Below are 17,241 nucleotides of genomic sequence, written 5' to 3'. Positions count from 1 at the left end.
AGGAAGTTGCTGCTGTGACCCAAATGACTCCCCAGCATAAGTCAGAGCAGCCTTCAGGGCTGCTCTATCTTACGGCAGCCTTTTCTGTGCTGCCTATGTACTGGAGCAGCATGTAGGGACCAAAGTGAGAGCCAGGAGATCAGCCCCACAGTGTTTTGTGACCTGTAGCGGCAGTTAAACACAGTTCCAAGCTCAATCAGTGATGTAGGTGTACAGTGGTACTTTTGCCAGAGGCAGAAGCTATATAAATAGTGTTGCTAAAAACAGCCGTCTTCATTTTAGCTCCATTCAATTGTAATATTTGCCAAATGCCTAAGCATACGTGCCTTTTAAACATTTCTAGACGTTTAAGTAAAGAAATAAATAACAAACAGGAAAGGATTTTTCAAAATCTTACAAGAATTGAAAAATTTAAGCCCTCCCCATGAATTTAAAAACTATTTTTAAAGTACGGCCATTTAAGGATCAAAATCTGTAACAGCTATGAAAGGTCTCCTGCTTTTGCAAAGAACTTTGATCTGCATCTTCTTCCCTAAGCATTTCCCAGAATAGAGCTTGGCATATTGTGAGCAGGTAGTAGAAAGATCGTGAAGAAATTAATTAAGTCAGGCAGCTTCCAACCTAAGAAACTCAATGAGTAGGCTGTTAAATTGGCATCTTTCTCTCTTTTTCTAAAGGGCAGATCCCTTTTCAGAAATGTTAATTAGGCACCAGATATTGAAAAGCTAACTCAGCTGTCAAAAGGCTTCTTGCAGGAAGATTCTTGACACTGGCACAGATGCAAGTTGACTTCAGCAGCACTCAATGCATATGGCTTAGAAAAACACCAACTATTTTACAAGCAGCCTAATTACACAAATTGAATGTGAAATTGGGAAAGTTTTCTAATTGCTTCTCTTTTTTCCTATATAGGAACACAATGCAACAATACCATCACTGATTTACCACACTTCAAAGAGAGTACAGTCAGGGATGTGGAAAAACAGTGTTGTTGGGATTTTTTAAAAATTTGTTTGCTTCATTAATATAACAGAGATACCTTTAATATAATAAAGGTGACACAGATTGCACTTCAGTTTCCAGCACACAGGAGCTCACTATTAGACCATGCAAAGTGCTCTCAATTTCCACTGAGGAACATGAGCCAAATCGTGAAGTCTGCAATGTTGCTTTCATGGGAATTTTGTTTGAGTGAGGACAGCAGAATTGAGTCTAGTGGGTGCTGCTGTGCTCAGCAATATCCAGAGCTCCTAGGAACTGATGTGGGTGATTCACTAGGAGGTACTGTTCCCTCTCATTCACCAATGGACACACACATGGTTGTAGGGGGAACTGTGACGCTGAGGACACTGCCTGCTTGATGAGATGTAAAGCCAAAGTTCTGAACACTTGCATCTTTTACAATCCTATCACACTTTTCACAAGAACATCAAGTGTGGGTGCTGCCAAAATTATTTGTACTTTCTGCAAAGTTACTGATTATGTTTCTGCAGACTAATTGGATTTGAACAGTTAAATTCTTAAAATGAGAGCTATCCCCATATAACTAAGATGAATCTTACATAAGACTGAATATAAATTACTTTAGATACGTTAGAGGAAAGTGTCATGTTTTGTTTTTCTTATAAACCAAACGCTCACATGGATATTGGCTAAGATGAGACACACAGAGCAGCTCACGGGCCATCTGGATAACAGAGCTGCATCATTGCCGATGTTGTATGTACAGAAGACAGGTGGCAGATAGTGGAGGGCATATAACAGATAGTTCAGCCACCCTACAGTATAACTTTTCCTCAATCTAGTCCTTACTGTTGTGCATTATGTGTACTTGCTTTAAAGACTCAATGTGCCAGATCCTCAGCTGGTGTCAATGGCATAGATGCATTAAAGTTAATGGAACTACTCTGATTTATACCAGCTGAGAATCTATCCCACCATTCTGAAGACACATACTGTCCCTGAACGTGAACTTCTGAAGCAGCATACACAATATTGCCTTAGGACTAATCCTGCAAGATGCTGAGCACTCTGGCCCTGACCCAGCAAAGGATTTAAGCTTAAATTAAATGCTTAAATTAAAGCACACTGAGTATGACTATGACCTCAAATCAAATATATGTAATATATGACTTCAGTGGGAGTACTCATGGGCTTAAAGTTGTGTGTACTTACATGCTTTGTGGGATCAGGGCCAGACTTTGCAATATCAAGCCCTTATACTGTAACAATGTGATTTAACATGGTTAGTTCCTAGAAGTTTGTTATCCTTTACTCTTGTTCTAGATTTATTTCAATTAACTTGGCACCATTCATAACACGTACATTTATATTTTATTTTACTTTTATATTGGAGATGATTTTATACAGAACAATCCATTGTAAATTAAGAAAGTTAGGTTGGCATGAAGCATGAGTTTAATATCTAGCACAATTTCTCTTTGCAAATATACTCAGTGTAATCAGGACATAATTCACCTGGTACAATGAGCACTCCCACTTAGACTTCACAGAAATAAAATAGCTTTGCCTCTTGCTTTCTGTATTTTCTTAAATGCAATGAAGCAAAACGCAGAGAAAGAAAGCTTAAATCTCTTTCATTCAAGTGCACTAATCTAACTTTTACAATGCATAAAAAGAAAAATTCATATTATTTTAAATGATCTGTTTACAGTGTTAAATATATCACTGTATGTAAGAAATACTGTCTGATGTGTCAATGTCTCTTGATTTAATTAGAAACATTCCTATGCTGGTCCATAAGGTCCATTTTTGCAAGTCTTAGTTTAGGGTAATCAAACATTACTGGAAGGTGCCAGAAATGCTGATTGCATGATATCACATAAGCTGATTGGGTACAATTAAGTGAAGAGGACAGCACAGTTGAGCACTTGCACACACAAAGGTTACAATAGATAGGATAAACTTTTTTTTAAAGAAGAGATATAAACTTCCTTGCTTTGGAGCAACCACAGATTGGCTGTGATTCAATCAGTGAACTGGCTCATTATTGTAAATCAAGTACCTTGAGCAAGCCAACACAATACTGGATAAACGAGAACTAGCTGACATAATTTATTTCAAAAAGCCTTTGACACAGTGCCACACAAGAGGCTATTAAGGAAACTAAGTCTAGACATGGTGGATGAAAATGATTAGAAGCACGAAAAGCTTCCATTCAAGAAGAGACTGAAAAGACTAGAATTGTTCAATTTAGAGAGGAGATAAATAAAAGGGACACAATAGAGGTATACTACCTGTCACCAAGGCTTAATAAGATTTAAAAAAAATCAGATAGATTGGATAAAGATTTTTTTTGAAGGGATATAAACCCTCATGCTTCAGGGCATAAGACAAACAGAGAGGTCAGGAAGAAATGTCTCCTACTGGTAGTTTATTCTATCATTGCCTACTAAAGGGTTTCTTATGCTACCTTCCTCTTAAACATTTGGCACTGATTACTGTCAGAGACAGACTAGATGGACCACTGGTCTAATCCAGTATGGCTATTCCTATGTATCTCAGTGATTTCTATGAGAACAAGAGAAAATCCTAATATACCAGTTAGGATAAGATTTGAAGAAAAGGGGGGGGGGGAAGCACCCATTGCTTCCCCTGAGTTAAATAGTCTGGAGGGTGTGACAGCTATTTGGTATTTTTCTTTAGACTCAGTAAAGTCTCAACATCATAGAGTGAAGAGACTCGCTGGAAAGGAACTATGTGAGGCTATGTCATAGGATGATAGGAATGGAAGGTGATGGTCTGAGAGTTATATAAAGTGAAGGTAAACTCTTCCTGCTAAGCTGATGAAGTATACACATTTGAAATGCTCTTCTGACATGTACCCGAGACTGTACTTGAAGCTAAAAATCACATCATATAGAGCAGTCTCTTGGATGACATCTCGCTTGCCAGCCTGGATTGAAACTGTCAGTTTGTAGACTCTGAAAATCAGTGAGCTTCAGAAAACTGGCAGCAGAAATCAGAGAGCATGGTACATCTCTGCACTCACTATAGGCCAAATCTCAATGGGATTTGAGCATGCTCAGAACCCTAAAAGGAAGCACTCAGCACCTCATAGGATTGGGTTCCTGGGAAAAAGATATTTAAACCTGTTCTAGGTAAGGTCATATAGGTAGAAGTGCTTCTTCTGTTAGCCAGGTTCAGTTCAACATGACTGCAGTAACTCTTTCCTTTCTGGATCAGGAGTGCAGTTCATTATCCACAGTTGGTTAATCATGAGGTAGATTTACAGCAGGCTTTTGCTTCTGAAAAGGTTAAGGCAATAAAATATAAAGAGCAAAGGTGCTTCTTTATGGTGATCAAGGTCCTTTAACTCTCCCACCTCTGAAAGAGTCTCCTATAGTAGATGGGAGAAGGGAGGCAGATACAAAGGAGAAAAGTATCTAATTGGATGTAGTCATTCTCTCTCTCTCTGTTGTAAGGATCTGGGCAGATAGCTAGAGCTATAGGACACTCAGCTAGATGGTGCCAGCCATCTGACTAGTCCAGTGTATGGCAGGTCCTGTGTTACCATCTGTTGTGCAAAATTTAATTAAGGAAACATATGGGAGTTGGAACTTGGCCTGTGTGTCATACAGAGAACTGTGAGTTAAAATTAGGACAAGGCCCTGGCTAATATTCCTGACCCAAGTATCAAACAAAAATCCTTACAGTTAAATGGCTTTTCCTTAAGATCAGTTCTTCACAGCTTTATGAGAAGTTCTAATGAGGATCAGTCTTTATCGCACAACACTGTCTGAACACTCAGAGTATGTCTTCACTACCAACGTTAAAGTGCTGCCATGGCAGAGCTGCTGCAGAAGTGCTGTAACATGGCTATGTAGTCGCAGCACCAGCGCTGGGATACAGCTCTCCCAGCTCTGTAAAAACCCCCACCCTGCATGAGGGGAGTAGCTCCCAGAGCTGGTGCACTGTCTACACTGCACTTTACAGCGCTGAAACTTGCATCACTCAGGGGCGTGTTTTTTCATACCCTGAGTGAGAAAGTTTCAGGCTGTAAAGTGGCAGTGTAGACAAGGCCTAACTGATGTAGGCTCCATTGCGTGCTGGGGATTTGCACATTACCTTGATCCCGCTCCAACTGAAGTCAGTGGCAAAATTGCTTCTGACTTCATTAGTATAGGATTGGGCCTTAAAGTCCCATCATCTTTAATGAGAGCAACCCACTCAAATCCCTACACACTGGTGAGAGAAAATACTTTGTATTTCCAGAGATGTAGTTAGGTAGTTTAGTTAATATATATAAAAAGTTATCAGTATCTTTGGAAATCTGCTAAGAGTGGTGTTTGTTTAGCATTGAAGATATTGAGTTTTAGGCATGATGCATGTATGCCAGGGGTAGGCAACCTGTGGTACGCGAGCTGATTTTCAGTGGCACTCTCACTGCCTGGGTCCTGGCCACTGGTCCGGGGGGCTCTGCATTTTAATTTAATTTTAAATGAAGCTTCTTAAACATTTAAAAAACCTTACTTACTTTACATACAACAATAGTTTAGTTATATATTAAAGACTTATAGAAAGAGACCTTCTAAAAACATTAAAATGTATTACTAGAACGTGAAACCTTAAATTAGAGTGAATAAATGAAGACTCGGCACACCACTTCTGAAAGGCTGCTGACCCCTGATGTATGCTATGTACTGTAGCTTGGTTTATCACATATGATGCATTTTGTTGGTTCCCACAATACCAATAATGTAATGTCAAAGGTGTCCATCACTGGCTTCCAGACCCAGTCCAGGATGTGCACATTTTCCAGTTTACAGAGATTACATGGGTCACTGATTTCCAGAGCAGAGCTGAAATATATCAGCATGCTTCTAGTTTTACAGGTTTTTTATTTTTTAATGTCTAGATGACTCAGCTGGACTCCTCCAAACCTCCTACTTCTATTGGTCATGGACAGCAGAGCAGAGGCTACTTACATAAGAATTAAATAACCTAGTTGAATTTCATCAATGGATACTTTGCTAGCTTGATGTTTGAGTACTGTTTAAACTACACAAAGTATATAATAAACAAACTGGCTAAAAAGCTAGATTCTGAGCTGCTCTAAATGGGTGCAACTCCTCTGAAGTCCATGGAGCTGCATTCATTTACATCAGCTCAGGATGGGGCCCTAAATATGAAAGTAGCTGCATCCATACAAAGAAATGTTTACTTTGTTCTAATGTGGATGTTTCATTATACTTCAACCCCAAATGACACTTGAGGCCTTATTCATCCCTAGTGTAACTCCACTGACTGATTTTCCACATGAAATTCACCTTTAAATTCTAAGGAAACTATCTGAAAACAGTTTCCATTATTCCTCCCACACTACTTTGTTCCTTGAAGCGGCCATATACAGCTCAGGCAGAGCACTAGAAGGGGCAGATATACATACATTAATAGGTTTCCTGGAGCAGACATGGACCTCTCTTCCCTTCTGGCCTGAACCTCAAATGGGTTTCCAAATGAGCGTTTCCTTAGCATGGCCTTCACTAAAATCTTTGAAGAAGGAAAAACAGATCAGAGAAGATAGGTGGCACAGAGTTTTCATCATCCTTATAATGCTGCTCTAAGCACTAGATCAGAGGAATGTAATGATTACTTCGTTAATTTAATAAAATTGTAATGCCGTTTCACAGGTAAAAACTGAACTAGAGGGATCTGTATAATAGCCCTTAGGTTTCTGTTTGGTATAAATGCTGATCCATTGGCTACTGAAGTTAGATCTCTGCTTGCAAAGCATTGCTAGAAATAGATATATGAATATTGTCAACACCCATTGACTACAGGGAAGGGAACAGGCTGGTTGCCTGAGCACAAGACTGGGAGCCAAGAGCTCATAAGACCTAGTTCCAGCTCTGACAATGACTCCCTTTGTGACTTTGGAAGTAATTTTAAACCTCTTTGGCCACATCCTCAGCTGGCGTAAATGAATTAGCTTCATTTGCTTCAATGTAACTATGTTGATTTACACCAGCTGAGGATCTGGCCACTTTAAATCCCTTTTCCAATCTGTGAAATGGAAATAATAATGTTCTCTTATTTACCTCATAGGGAAGTTGTGAGAGTCATTAAAGGTTAGAATGTGGTTTTATCACAAGCCCCAAATAAGGAGAAGTAAATAGCCACACCACCTCAGTGGCTGGGTGAAGGAATTGTCACAATTACCCCGCCCTAGCGGGATTAGTCACTAAATTTAGATTTAGATTCAAGTTCAGATTCTGTACTCCCCCAATCCTTAACTCCATTTAGGTGCATGGTGTTTAAGTTTGGGGCCATCTCGGTTACTAACAGATCTTATTGTTTCTATTTCTAGGTATCAGGATTCCCTGAAGAATATCAGATACCATCACGATAAGCACAGTATAAGACTTTAGCTATTGTGGAGATGCACGAGAATAAACAGAGTACCGAAGTTTCCAGGGCTGTCAAATAAGCTGTCATTTTGACTTTCACTATTTAACAAATAGTTTAGGAAAAGAGAAGCCCTCTGCCTTAGAGGAAAAAACCATGAGACACCTTAGAACAAGTTTTACAGTTCAATCTTATCTAAAAGACACAGGGTAGCTGGCTCATGGTGATGAGGTAGGCTCACAAATTCTGCAATATTTCAGTGATTGCATTCTAAAATCAGTAGAGAAACATGGGGCCGGATTCTCAGCGGATGCAAACTGATGTAGCTCCATTGAAACCAACCAATGGAGCTACACTGATTTACACCAGCTGTAGCTCTGGTCTATGGATTTTTCCCCAAATTATGGGATGGTATTAGTATTTTCCTCCCACATGTGGAAGTTCTTAAGCCACCAGCTTTAGACCTGGCTTACCCCCCTTTGCTTTTTAAATAAGTGAGGATATGTTAACAATATTTTGTTTCAATAATTGAAAAGCAGGCATGTAGTTTTATGCCAGGAAGACTTTTCAGGACCATGGCCTATATTTGTCTGGAATACTGCACTTCATATGTCAATTTCAGGACATCTAGTCACCACACGCACACTTAAGCATAACCTCAATTTGCAATCAGTAAAGTGTCCCCTTTTCATTACAATTTCATCTTTTCCTTTCATTAAACAAAAAAATTTTAAACCTGCCAGGACACATCTCATAAAGGGAAGCAAGTCTTTCAGCTCCTGACACTGGAGCCCAGTGTTTAAGTGCCTAAAGCAGAAAGGCTGAGTTCTTAACTACCCATTGTAATTTTAATGATTTATTTTAAACCTGGAGGTCAATATTTTGCAGTGTGTTTATTATTCCATCACATAGAAGATTTTGTAGGAAAAGGCTTCACACATTTATTTCTAGAGGGAAAATACTATATGATTAAATTGCCTTCAAAATGGGAAGAGAATAGGATTCGAGTTCTCAGGTCTATATCTCTAGAGGTGCCTAGTGCCCACTGAGTTGCTACAGGCACCTATAACTTGGTACTAAGCCCGCTGAAGTCAATGAAAAGACTCCCATTGATGTCATGGGCTTCTGATCAGGCCTTACTGCTGATCCAAAGAGAATATGCTCAACAACTACCAAAGTGTGTCCTATGCTGAATTTTCTGGGCCATTTGCAGCTCTGCTTCTTGCCTTGTCTGTGTACACGGATGGCTGCACAGCAAACAGTGCAAACAACCCTTTACTCTCCCTCACTGCTCTCCCTTTTTCCAGTAGTAGTGGTGGTGTTGGGATTGGAGTTACATATGCGTCTGGTAATAAGTCTTCGCAAATTTGAATTGCTTCTATCATTTGCTTCCTCTGGTGCTGGCCACCTGGGGAGCTTGGCCCTGCATCTATTATCTGAGTAGCCCCTTTGACGTCAATGCTCATATGGATAAGGGCTGCAGGATCAGGCCCCCGTGTGTTGCAGTACCAGTAAACCTTTTGAGGTAAATGCACAGCTCAAAGGCATGAACACCTCCCACTGACCTGAATGGCTAAATCATGGACATTATACACTGGAAATTTGTCTATCCCTCACGTTGAGATTGCTTCACAGGCTGATGGCTCAAAGAAAGTGACATATCTCCCGGAACATAAAAGCTTAGAAAGCTCCTGTTTTCACTTACTACAGCTGGCAAGCTTGGGATTGTCTTGACGGAATTCTTCACCTCCTCCTCAGTCACCTCCACCACAGTGCAATGCTCTTCCTCCAGAGGCAGTGGATCCTCCCCAAACTTTGTTACCCAGGGATGCAACTACATGAAAAGGGACACAAAGAAAGCGGTGAACAAGCCACTGCAGAGAATCCTAAATGTGTATGTCCCTTGTACTTCACACAGTGTGGATAGATGTCAGTTAATATGGGGAAATAATGACTATAGGGCTGATTATTATTACAAGCTGCGAGTCAGGATGGCTCCATTTTCCACATAGGTTGGGACATGCTGAATCAACAGGCTGAGGGCTAACTCAGAGGTTCTGTTGCACTCCAGCAACTGTGTGTAGTGTCTCTATAGACCTTAAGAGACCATCAGCACTAATTGTCATGGGCTGGCATTTTCAAAGGGGATAAGAGAGTTAGGCACTCAATTTCCACTGAATTCAGTCAAAACCTATGAAAATCCCGTTCATCAACAGCTCTCCCTCATATACACAGACACTTTAACAACCCAGGCCCAGGAAAAGCGCCATAATGTGTTTTCAAACTTGGGTGCCTAAATTTAGGCACCTAAACAAGTGGCTTGATTTTCAGAAATGCTGAGCACTCAATAACTCGTGAGTTCAGATGCTGCTGCAAATGCTCAGTATCTCTGGAAATCAGGCCACCTAGGTAAACATATAATATGGTACCCAAGTCTGAGCATTTTGGCCTAACACTAATGTAATGTTTCAGGGTCATGGAGAGGCCCCTATACACGATGTGGTTACATGGCTATGCAATTGCCCACACAACTTACCTTTTTGCCTAGATGCCACACAGACTAATGTTCATACCACATCAGTAAAAAAAAACATGGCCACCCTCCTACCACCTTCCGGCTGTTCAGCTTGTTTGCCCAACATATGGGGATCTTCAGGGGAGGCGGATTACATTGCAAACTAGGGGATTGTTGGATAGGACGCAGCCAGTGGAAGGAGGCACAGATGACTGTGAGGGAGCAGGAAGAAGCTTGTTGGAGGATGTGTCTTCTTTCCCAAATAATTAAACGCCACAGGAGTGGCTCCTATGTGGTTTAGGAGCCTCACATGTACCTGCATCTTCCAGCAGGCCTCCCACTTTCCCTCCCCAGAGAACACTTCACCTTCTTGTGCTGCTCCCTGCTCCTCTAGTTTAGTAACCAAATGGCGTATTAGATGATCTTGTAATTAATTAGCATTGTCCCATAATGCCATATAAATCAGTTCAGGGAATGGGAGGCCTGTGCATAATTTTGGTCTAATGTGCTACATAATACAAGGGGTTTCAAGTATAAACAAACAGTACTGGAGTGGGGCTCTTTGATATCAATGTATTTGTCCAAGGGCTGGTCCCTATGGAGGTTAATCAGAACAGCATCCACTATGCTTTTAAAAAATACCTGCCTACCTCCTGGGGACTAGTCCACAGCATTCAATCAGACTGATGTTTGCTGCCTACAAACTTTAAAAGGAGTTTAGTGCAGGTGTCCAGAGCACTTTTCAAGAGCTCAGCAAAGAACTTCTTTATGGCACTTAATTAAATTGTGTATTCCAAAGATGATTATTCATGCTTATAACAACCCTCTTCAGAAGCAAAACACCACAGTCAACCCTAAATGAAATCATTTTTATTAAAAGTATGGAATATCTAAGTCGTGTGAGCATTTCAATTAGGAGACAAGTGTATTTCGTGCATCAACATGGTTCAGAAACAGCAATTTCCTTATGTTCCCCCATATAATTTCCTTGATTTTTTTTTGTTAACTGCAATTCCAAACTGAGTTTGCAAAACAATTAGACCTAAATAACTGTGAATAACAAGAGTGATACATCCGAGATGCAAATCAGGAGAGGGTAGATATAGTCAGTCCACCCCCACCCCTGCTTTATTCAACTTCAGTTTCTCTGGGCTAGTCTACGCCAGCAGCGCTTTAACGCGGCTGTGTAGTCGCGGCGCAGCGCTGGGAGAGAGCTCTCGGCTCCCAGCGCTGGGGCACTATCTACACTGACGCTTTACAGCGCTGAAACTTGCTGCGCTCAGGGGGGTGTTTTTTTCCCGCCAGTGTAGACAAGCCCTCTGACTCTTTTCAAATAGGTGAGACTTCTCAGTGACTAATGATAGCAGAACATGGTATCAGTCCTGAAACAAAATATACAAAGCAGCATGGAGCATCTTTCTCCATCAGGGGTGTTCGTTGCTCTGGATTCATGAGCTTTGCAGAACAATGACCAAGGTAATGTTGACAGAAATGGATGCTACATGCCTTGATCCCATTCCTGCATTTATAACAACAGCCAGCATGGTATGAACAGGTACATACACGTATAGTATTCAGCTTCACAGTCACTGCAACACACATCTGTGTCTGCTAGAGTAGGGAACAGGTCTGATCACTCGAGTTAGCAATCTCAGTAAAAAAACAAGGTTTCCATCTACAAAAGTGTTTGTGGGAAACGCTGTCAGTGTTTTATCCAGATTTTGAACAATTTTAATTAAAAATCCCCTTTTATTAATATTCTCAGAAATAAACAGCATCAGAGTGATTTTAAGTCATACAAATATGGAGACAAGTGAATGTACTCACCCTTTGAGCTATGCTGATTGATATATCCCCAAAACAGAAATACTGGTAAGTTTTGTCACATTACAAGTAATACAAGAAATATGAAACCAACTGAGATTACATGAAACAATTCCAAATAAATATAACATTCATGATGAATTTACCTTAATCTCAGGAACTGTTATCCTCGTTTCTGGATTTTTATCCAGCATCCTTACAATCAGTTCTTTGAGCTCTTCACTTATCTGTGGCCTGATTAAAGAAAATACCAATATATGGTTAATAAGGTAACTACAAATGACAATCTTATGCATAAAGCTTCTCGTAGTAATATTCTGTTAATTTGCTCCGTTTACAAGTACAGAATTCTCCCCCCCCCCCCCCCACAACTGCCAGGATATTCAGACTGGGAAGTGAAAATCAATTCTTCTTAGGCCTTATGATCGCTAATAAGGATAATGTACACCAGATTCTGCCTACAGACAAAGGGGTTGTACAGGAGCAAATAAAGGCATATCTAAAGATTGGGGGTTTTATAGCTACTCTGAGGGCAGAATCTGAGACAAAGAGGTATAACTGACAGGCACAATCTAAACGGGGTTGTACAAGTGACAATAAATACATCATTTTGTTCGCAGAAACATTATTATTAACAACAATGTGTTGGAAAGAAATAGCCCTGTTTGATATTCAAATCTCAGGTTGAGTTTGCAGGTTGTATTAATTGAAATGTTTCCACAAATGCTTATGAAAATTGATTTCAAATTTAACATTTGTCTGAAGCTTTTGCAACCAAAATACTACAGAACTGTGCCAGAAAAGGGTCAAAGAAGGGAAATAGTTTCAATTCCCAAGATAAGGGTCTTATAAAAAGTAAACAATCAACACAAACGGTAGCAAGAACATTTGACTTTTTAAAATAGTTTTTCCTGGGTTTAATAATCTAGTCCCCAATCTTGTAAACCCCTCTTCACACAAATGGTAGTTGCTCATGCAAGTTGTTCCCTTAAATGGATTACTGTCAAAAGCAAAGGACTGCATGATCAGTAGTATTAACAACACAGGTAAGGACTTTTAAAAACAAAAATAATTTTTATTATGACAATGCTCTGAAATAAAATTACATTAGTGTGTGTTAGCACCATGATAGTTAGTTGATGATCTCTGTTAGCATTTCTGTCATAAACAATTTTCAGTGGTGCATATATTTGCTCAAAGCTGGAACTTGACAATGTAAAATTTCATGCCAGGAGAACACTTCCCTCCCATGAGAATGCACTTCAGTGCTCATGAATGTGACAGATTAAAAATGCTGGTGATAACTAGGCATAACGCTTCCCTCTCTCTCCTCTTCAAAAGCAAAAGGAAATAAACCAACCATATACAAATAAATTACATTCAAATCATATTAAGGGACATACCAGTGTGATGGATTTGGAGCTGCTCTGTAATAACTTATGAACACTGTATGTTGACCTGGTTATTGGGACATTTAGTGTATGAATATGTTGGTTTAGTCTAATAAGGGACTGTTGGGAAAAACAAAAGCAGGAAGGGCCACAATGGCTTAAGATAAGCCACTTCTCAGAAAACACTTATGAGTTGTTAAGAGACAATGCCAGAACTATTGGCCCTAAGGACTCTGGCTTGATCTCCTACTGAGCCTACAGGATTGGTCTGGACCAGAGGAGTAAATGCCTGGGAATTCATTGAGATTGGGCAGTAGTTGTTTGGGGGAACCAGACTCAGACACAGTAACATACTGGCCTGTCTAGGTTACCATCAGTGGATGGGAACCCTTTAGGTCAGAAAGACATGTTTTAAAATACTTTTGCTTTAAAAGCTTTGTTCCACTGTTAAAATAAACAACACTTTTGTTTCAAGAAGTCTGTCCTATCCCTGTTCACCACTGATCACAGACTGAGAGGAACTGCAGGTACCCTAGTTCAGCTGGACCTCAGGTGGGTAAGAACAGTTGATCCACAGATACTGTAGCCCAGTATAAGAACAGGACAATTGTGGCATTTCACTCCAGGAGAGGTAAAGGTCTGAGCCCTGAAAGAGGACAGAAGTGCAGCTAGCCCTGTAACTGTGATAGCTAGCAATGTGAGAACAAAAGGGCTTGATTCTCACTTACACTGAAGCTCTTTAATACTGCTCTGGCTGTGTAAAGGGGTCATAAAGCGATACTCTTTAAACACCACAGTGGTGCCACGGGGGGGGGGGGGGGGGGGGTGGAGGGAGGATCAGGCTCAGACAACGGGAGGGACAGGAATGACCAGTAGAATACTGCCATTTTCTAGACTACCAGTCACATGAAATTTTAGGCAGAGGGCAGGAAGGGGAAAAACCATGACACTCTTATAACAAAGATCTGGGCTATAAAAGATACTAATACTGGAGCAGAGAGCAGTAGTCAGCAGGTCATAAATAAGTTGTCAGGGCTGCTAACACAGTAGGTAGCTGAGATAAAGGTGAGATGGTGCTTTCTAAAAGGCCTAAGATCTGTCAGCGCAAAAGCAGTATTAATGTAATTTGTTTAAAAAAAAAAAAAAAGACAGCACAATGGTCTACTCTGATATTTTTCTACGAGCCAGAAAGACTTCTAGGCAGACACAGAAATAATGAAAAGTCATAAGGAAGGGCAAATGCATGGCTGTCTTTCTTGCATACAAGCTCTGTGCGAAATTCATGCAGTTCTGGGTAAGTTACTGTTGAAATTAACTGAATTACCCAGTTAATAACAGAGAGAGGAAGGAAGGAAAAAATGGCCTTGCACCGGCTATTCACTATGTCAATGCTAAACAAAATGCCCACCACTTACACCAGCACTTCTGTGCACCATGTCAGAGGAGATGTGCAGGACACTCCGGGGCAATTCAAAGGGACAGTATGTGCACCAAAAAGGGGAAAATGTCTTCCATGTGTTTGGAACATATGTGTACAAACGTGTTTGTTTGTCTCCCATTAGAGACTCTGGAGTCTCCCTATTTCTCCCCTTCACTCCTCCATTTTAGAAGAACTCATGTCGTACTTGACAATTTTTTTAGTGGAAGATTGCACAATACTTTGGAGTTTGTTAACACTATTTCCCAATCAGCCAGGGGTATTGTTAAAGCATGGCACAGGGCTTCTTCACAATTCAAACATGCTGCAGTACTGCTAACCACAACCATTGAGACAAGGCCTCAAATAGTCACCAATGGACTTAAAAACCATGAGATTTTAAATAACTTTGGGGTCTTTTTAATTGCCTTCTGGACTTGGAGCAATTAGGGTTCATGTTTTCCAGCTTTTTCCCCACAACAAAGGGTGCTGGAAATATCTTTATTTTTCTAAATGAAAACTAAGATTCTCGAATATTCCCAGGAGCTTGGAAGAACACCTAGTATCATGAGATCCCTGACAAAATAGTGAGAATTGTAAACATTGCATGCTACCTCCATTGTAGTCAGAAAAAGAATGACTCAACTTTAGATCCCTATTAGAATCACACATATAATAATTCTTGCACTCTTAATAGATTTCTGGACACAAAACCTTTACCAATTTGCTGTTAGTCCTGAATAATTTTTATTTCGTGTCAATTGTAACTTAACTCAAGATGAAATTATACCTACATCCATTTTCTTAAATATCTAGCACAATGCACAGGAGTTTAGATGCATGATCCTCATTTATATGAACAGAGCTGCATATCTACAGAAAATATTTACCCACTGTTTCTGGCCTAAGGGGAGCTGAAATATTGGAGCACAGAAAGTTACATTTCTTTCTTTAATCGTTCATAAAGCAGGGATTGAGTTTCCACGGACCCTCTGTAAACAGAAATGTGTGTCTTTTGTAGCCATGGTAAAATGCCCCTATATATAGCTGGGTGCTAATTCTGTGGGAGGTCTGAGGTGGAATCAGTCCAGTGAGTTCTTGCTTAATATGCATCTCTCTGTTACCATCTTTATCAAATAAATGGATTTAGTTTAGACAGCAATCAACACACAGTAACTTTTTCTATCTCTTAACATCTTAATAAGCAGCAAGATTTTTTTTAGACTGGGAGAATCGGTCAATGAGAAGTCAAAATAAATCATGCAGCAAGAGTTATTGCTGAAGGAGATGGCTGCATGAAGAAAAGGTTTCTTAGTGCAACCCAGTTAGCCCATTAAATGTTAATAACTTACTGTGGAGACAGATGGGAACAGTCACTCGTAAACTGACTGCTAACCCAAATATATGATGGGCAAATTGCCCAGGACCTGAGAGAGCAGAGACACGACTGTCTACATAAACAATTTTTTGCTGCAGCTCTGTTAAAACAAACATCCATCCAAAATCATGCAGCAATGGCAACACAGAATGAATTACCTTAATGGGTTCTGTCCATATTTGCAATGCCTTGGGCCTGATTATCTGTAATGGGCTGATGCCCTCAAACCTAAGGGCCAGATTTTCAGAAAGGCTCAGCACCCACAATTGGAGCAAGATTTTCAAATGAGTTCAGCTCCCCATTAGGCACTTAAGACAAATAAGCAGATTCTCAAAGGAGCTCACTTTGGAGTCTAAGAAGTTTTGATACTCTGGACCTTATTTGAGTGCCTAAATGGGAGCTGAGCTCTTCATCTGGCCCCTTCCTGATTTAAGTGGGAATTGAGGATGCTCAGCTCCTCAGAGGAGAAGGTCCTTAGCATCTCAAAAATGATTCACGCCACTGGATAATGAATATCTGGCTACAATTTGGGCTGTGTGACCCTGGTACTTTACCAGGAGCATGTTTCATTAGAGTTTTAATGTCCTCATGCACATTTCTAAATACTGAAGTAATTTTATCTCTAGATTTTGACTAAAATGAAGGATTAATTAATGCAAGTAGGTCAGAAATTCTGTATCTGGATATTGGGCTGAGTTGGAAAAAATGCAGCTTTGGGTTCCTCATCCAAAAGCAAATGGAGAAATAAATGAATCATCATCCAAAAGCCAGAGTGAAGGCCTGAAGCTGTGAAAAGCAGAGAAGTGGCAGATATGTTTACAGACGTTTTATAGCCCTGTCTACACGACAGACAGAGCCATGTTAAGTGGAACCAGGGACTGACGGACAGACTCATTTGACAGCGGTACAGAAAACATAGACCACATAACAGCATTTTTCCCACTACAACTGTGTGTTAATTTGGTTGGCTTGTATTCATCTGCCACACTGCACAACCCTGAGAGCAACAGATCAATATTATTAAGGCCAGAAAGAACACTATGATCATGCTGTCTGACTCCTGCATAGCACAAGCTATAGAATTTTACCCAGTAACTCTTATAGTTGAGGGAATTCATTATCATCATCATCATCAGTACATTCTGTGAAAATGCAGGCAGCTGTTTCATGTAGCCTTAGATCCTGGTGCCAAGGGTGGGGGTTAAAGTTAAAGTTGTTTTTCACATGGTGCATTGCACTTTTGAGATATCCTCCAGCACAGACGTGGGGCCTGATTCTCTCCTGCCTTGCATGTGGTGTAGTCATTTACAGCCTGTGTAAAGTGAGTGTGAAATGCTACCAATATTAG

The 17,241-nt window shown here is 40.3% G+C and overlaps 1 protein-coding gene across 5 annotated transcripts in view; it reads right to left on the bottom strand.

Moving 5' to 3' along the window:
• The window catches only part of CAMKK1 (calcium/calmodulin dependent protein kinase kinase 1), a 200,154-nt gene that overhangs the window by 16,363 nt on the left and 166,550 nt on the right, over nucleotides 1-17,241 (bottom strand). For 4 of the 5 annotated variants that reach the window (XM_074974887.1, XM_074974888.1, XM_074974890.1 and 1 more), the window contains exons 13-15: nucleotides 11,854-11,941; nucleotides 9,074-9,202; nucleotides 6,410-6,513 (exon numbers count right to left, since the gene is read on the bottom strand). In XM_074974887.1, coding sequence (XP_074830988.1) covers nucleotides 6,410-6,513; nucleotides 9,074-9,202; nucleotides 11,854-11,941 — 321 coding nt within the window. The remainder of the gene's footprint in view (nucleotides 1-6,409; nucleotides 6,514-9,073; nucleotides 9,203-11,853; nucleotides 11,942-17,241) is intronic. The other variant, XM_074974891.1, reaches the window with a different exon arrangement.

The sequence above is a fragment of the Natator depressus genome, chromosome 17 (assembly GCF_965152275.1).
Source record: "Natator depressus isolate rNatDep1 chromosome 17, rNatDep2.hap1, whole genome shotgun sequence".
In the NCBI taxonomy this organism is placed as follows: Eukaryota; Metazoa; Chordata; order Testudines; family Cheloniidae; genus Natator; species Natator depressus.
The sequence above is the reverse complement of the archived record's forward strand: the minus strand, read 5'-3'. Positions and strand labels throughout refer to the sequence as shown.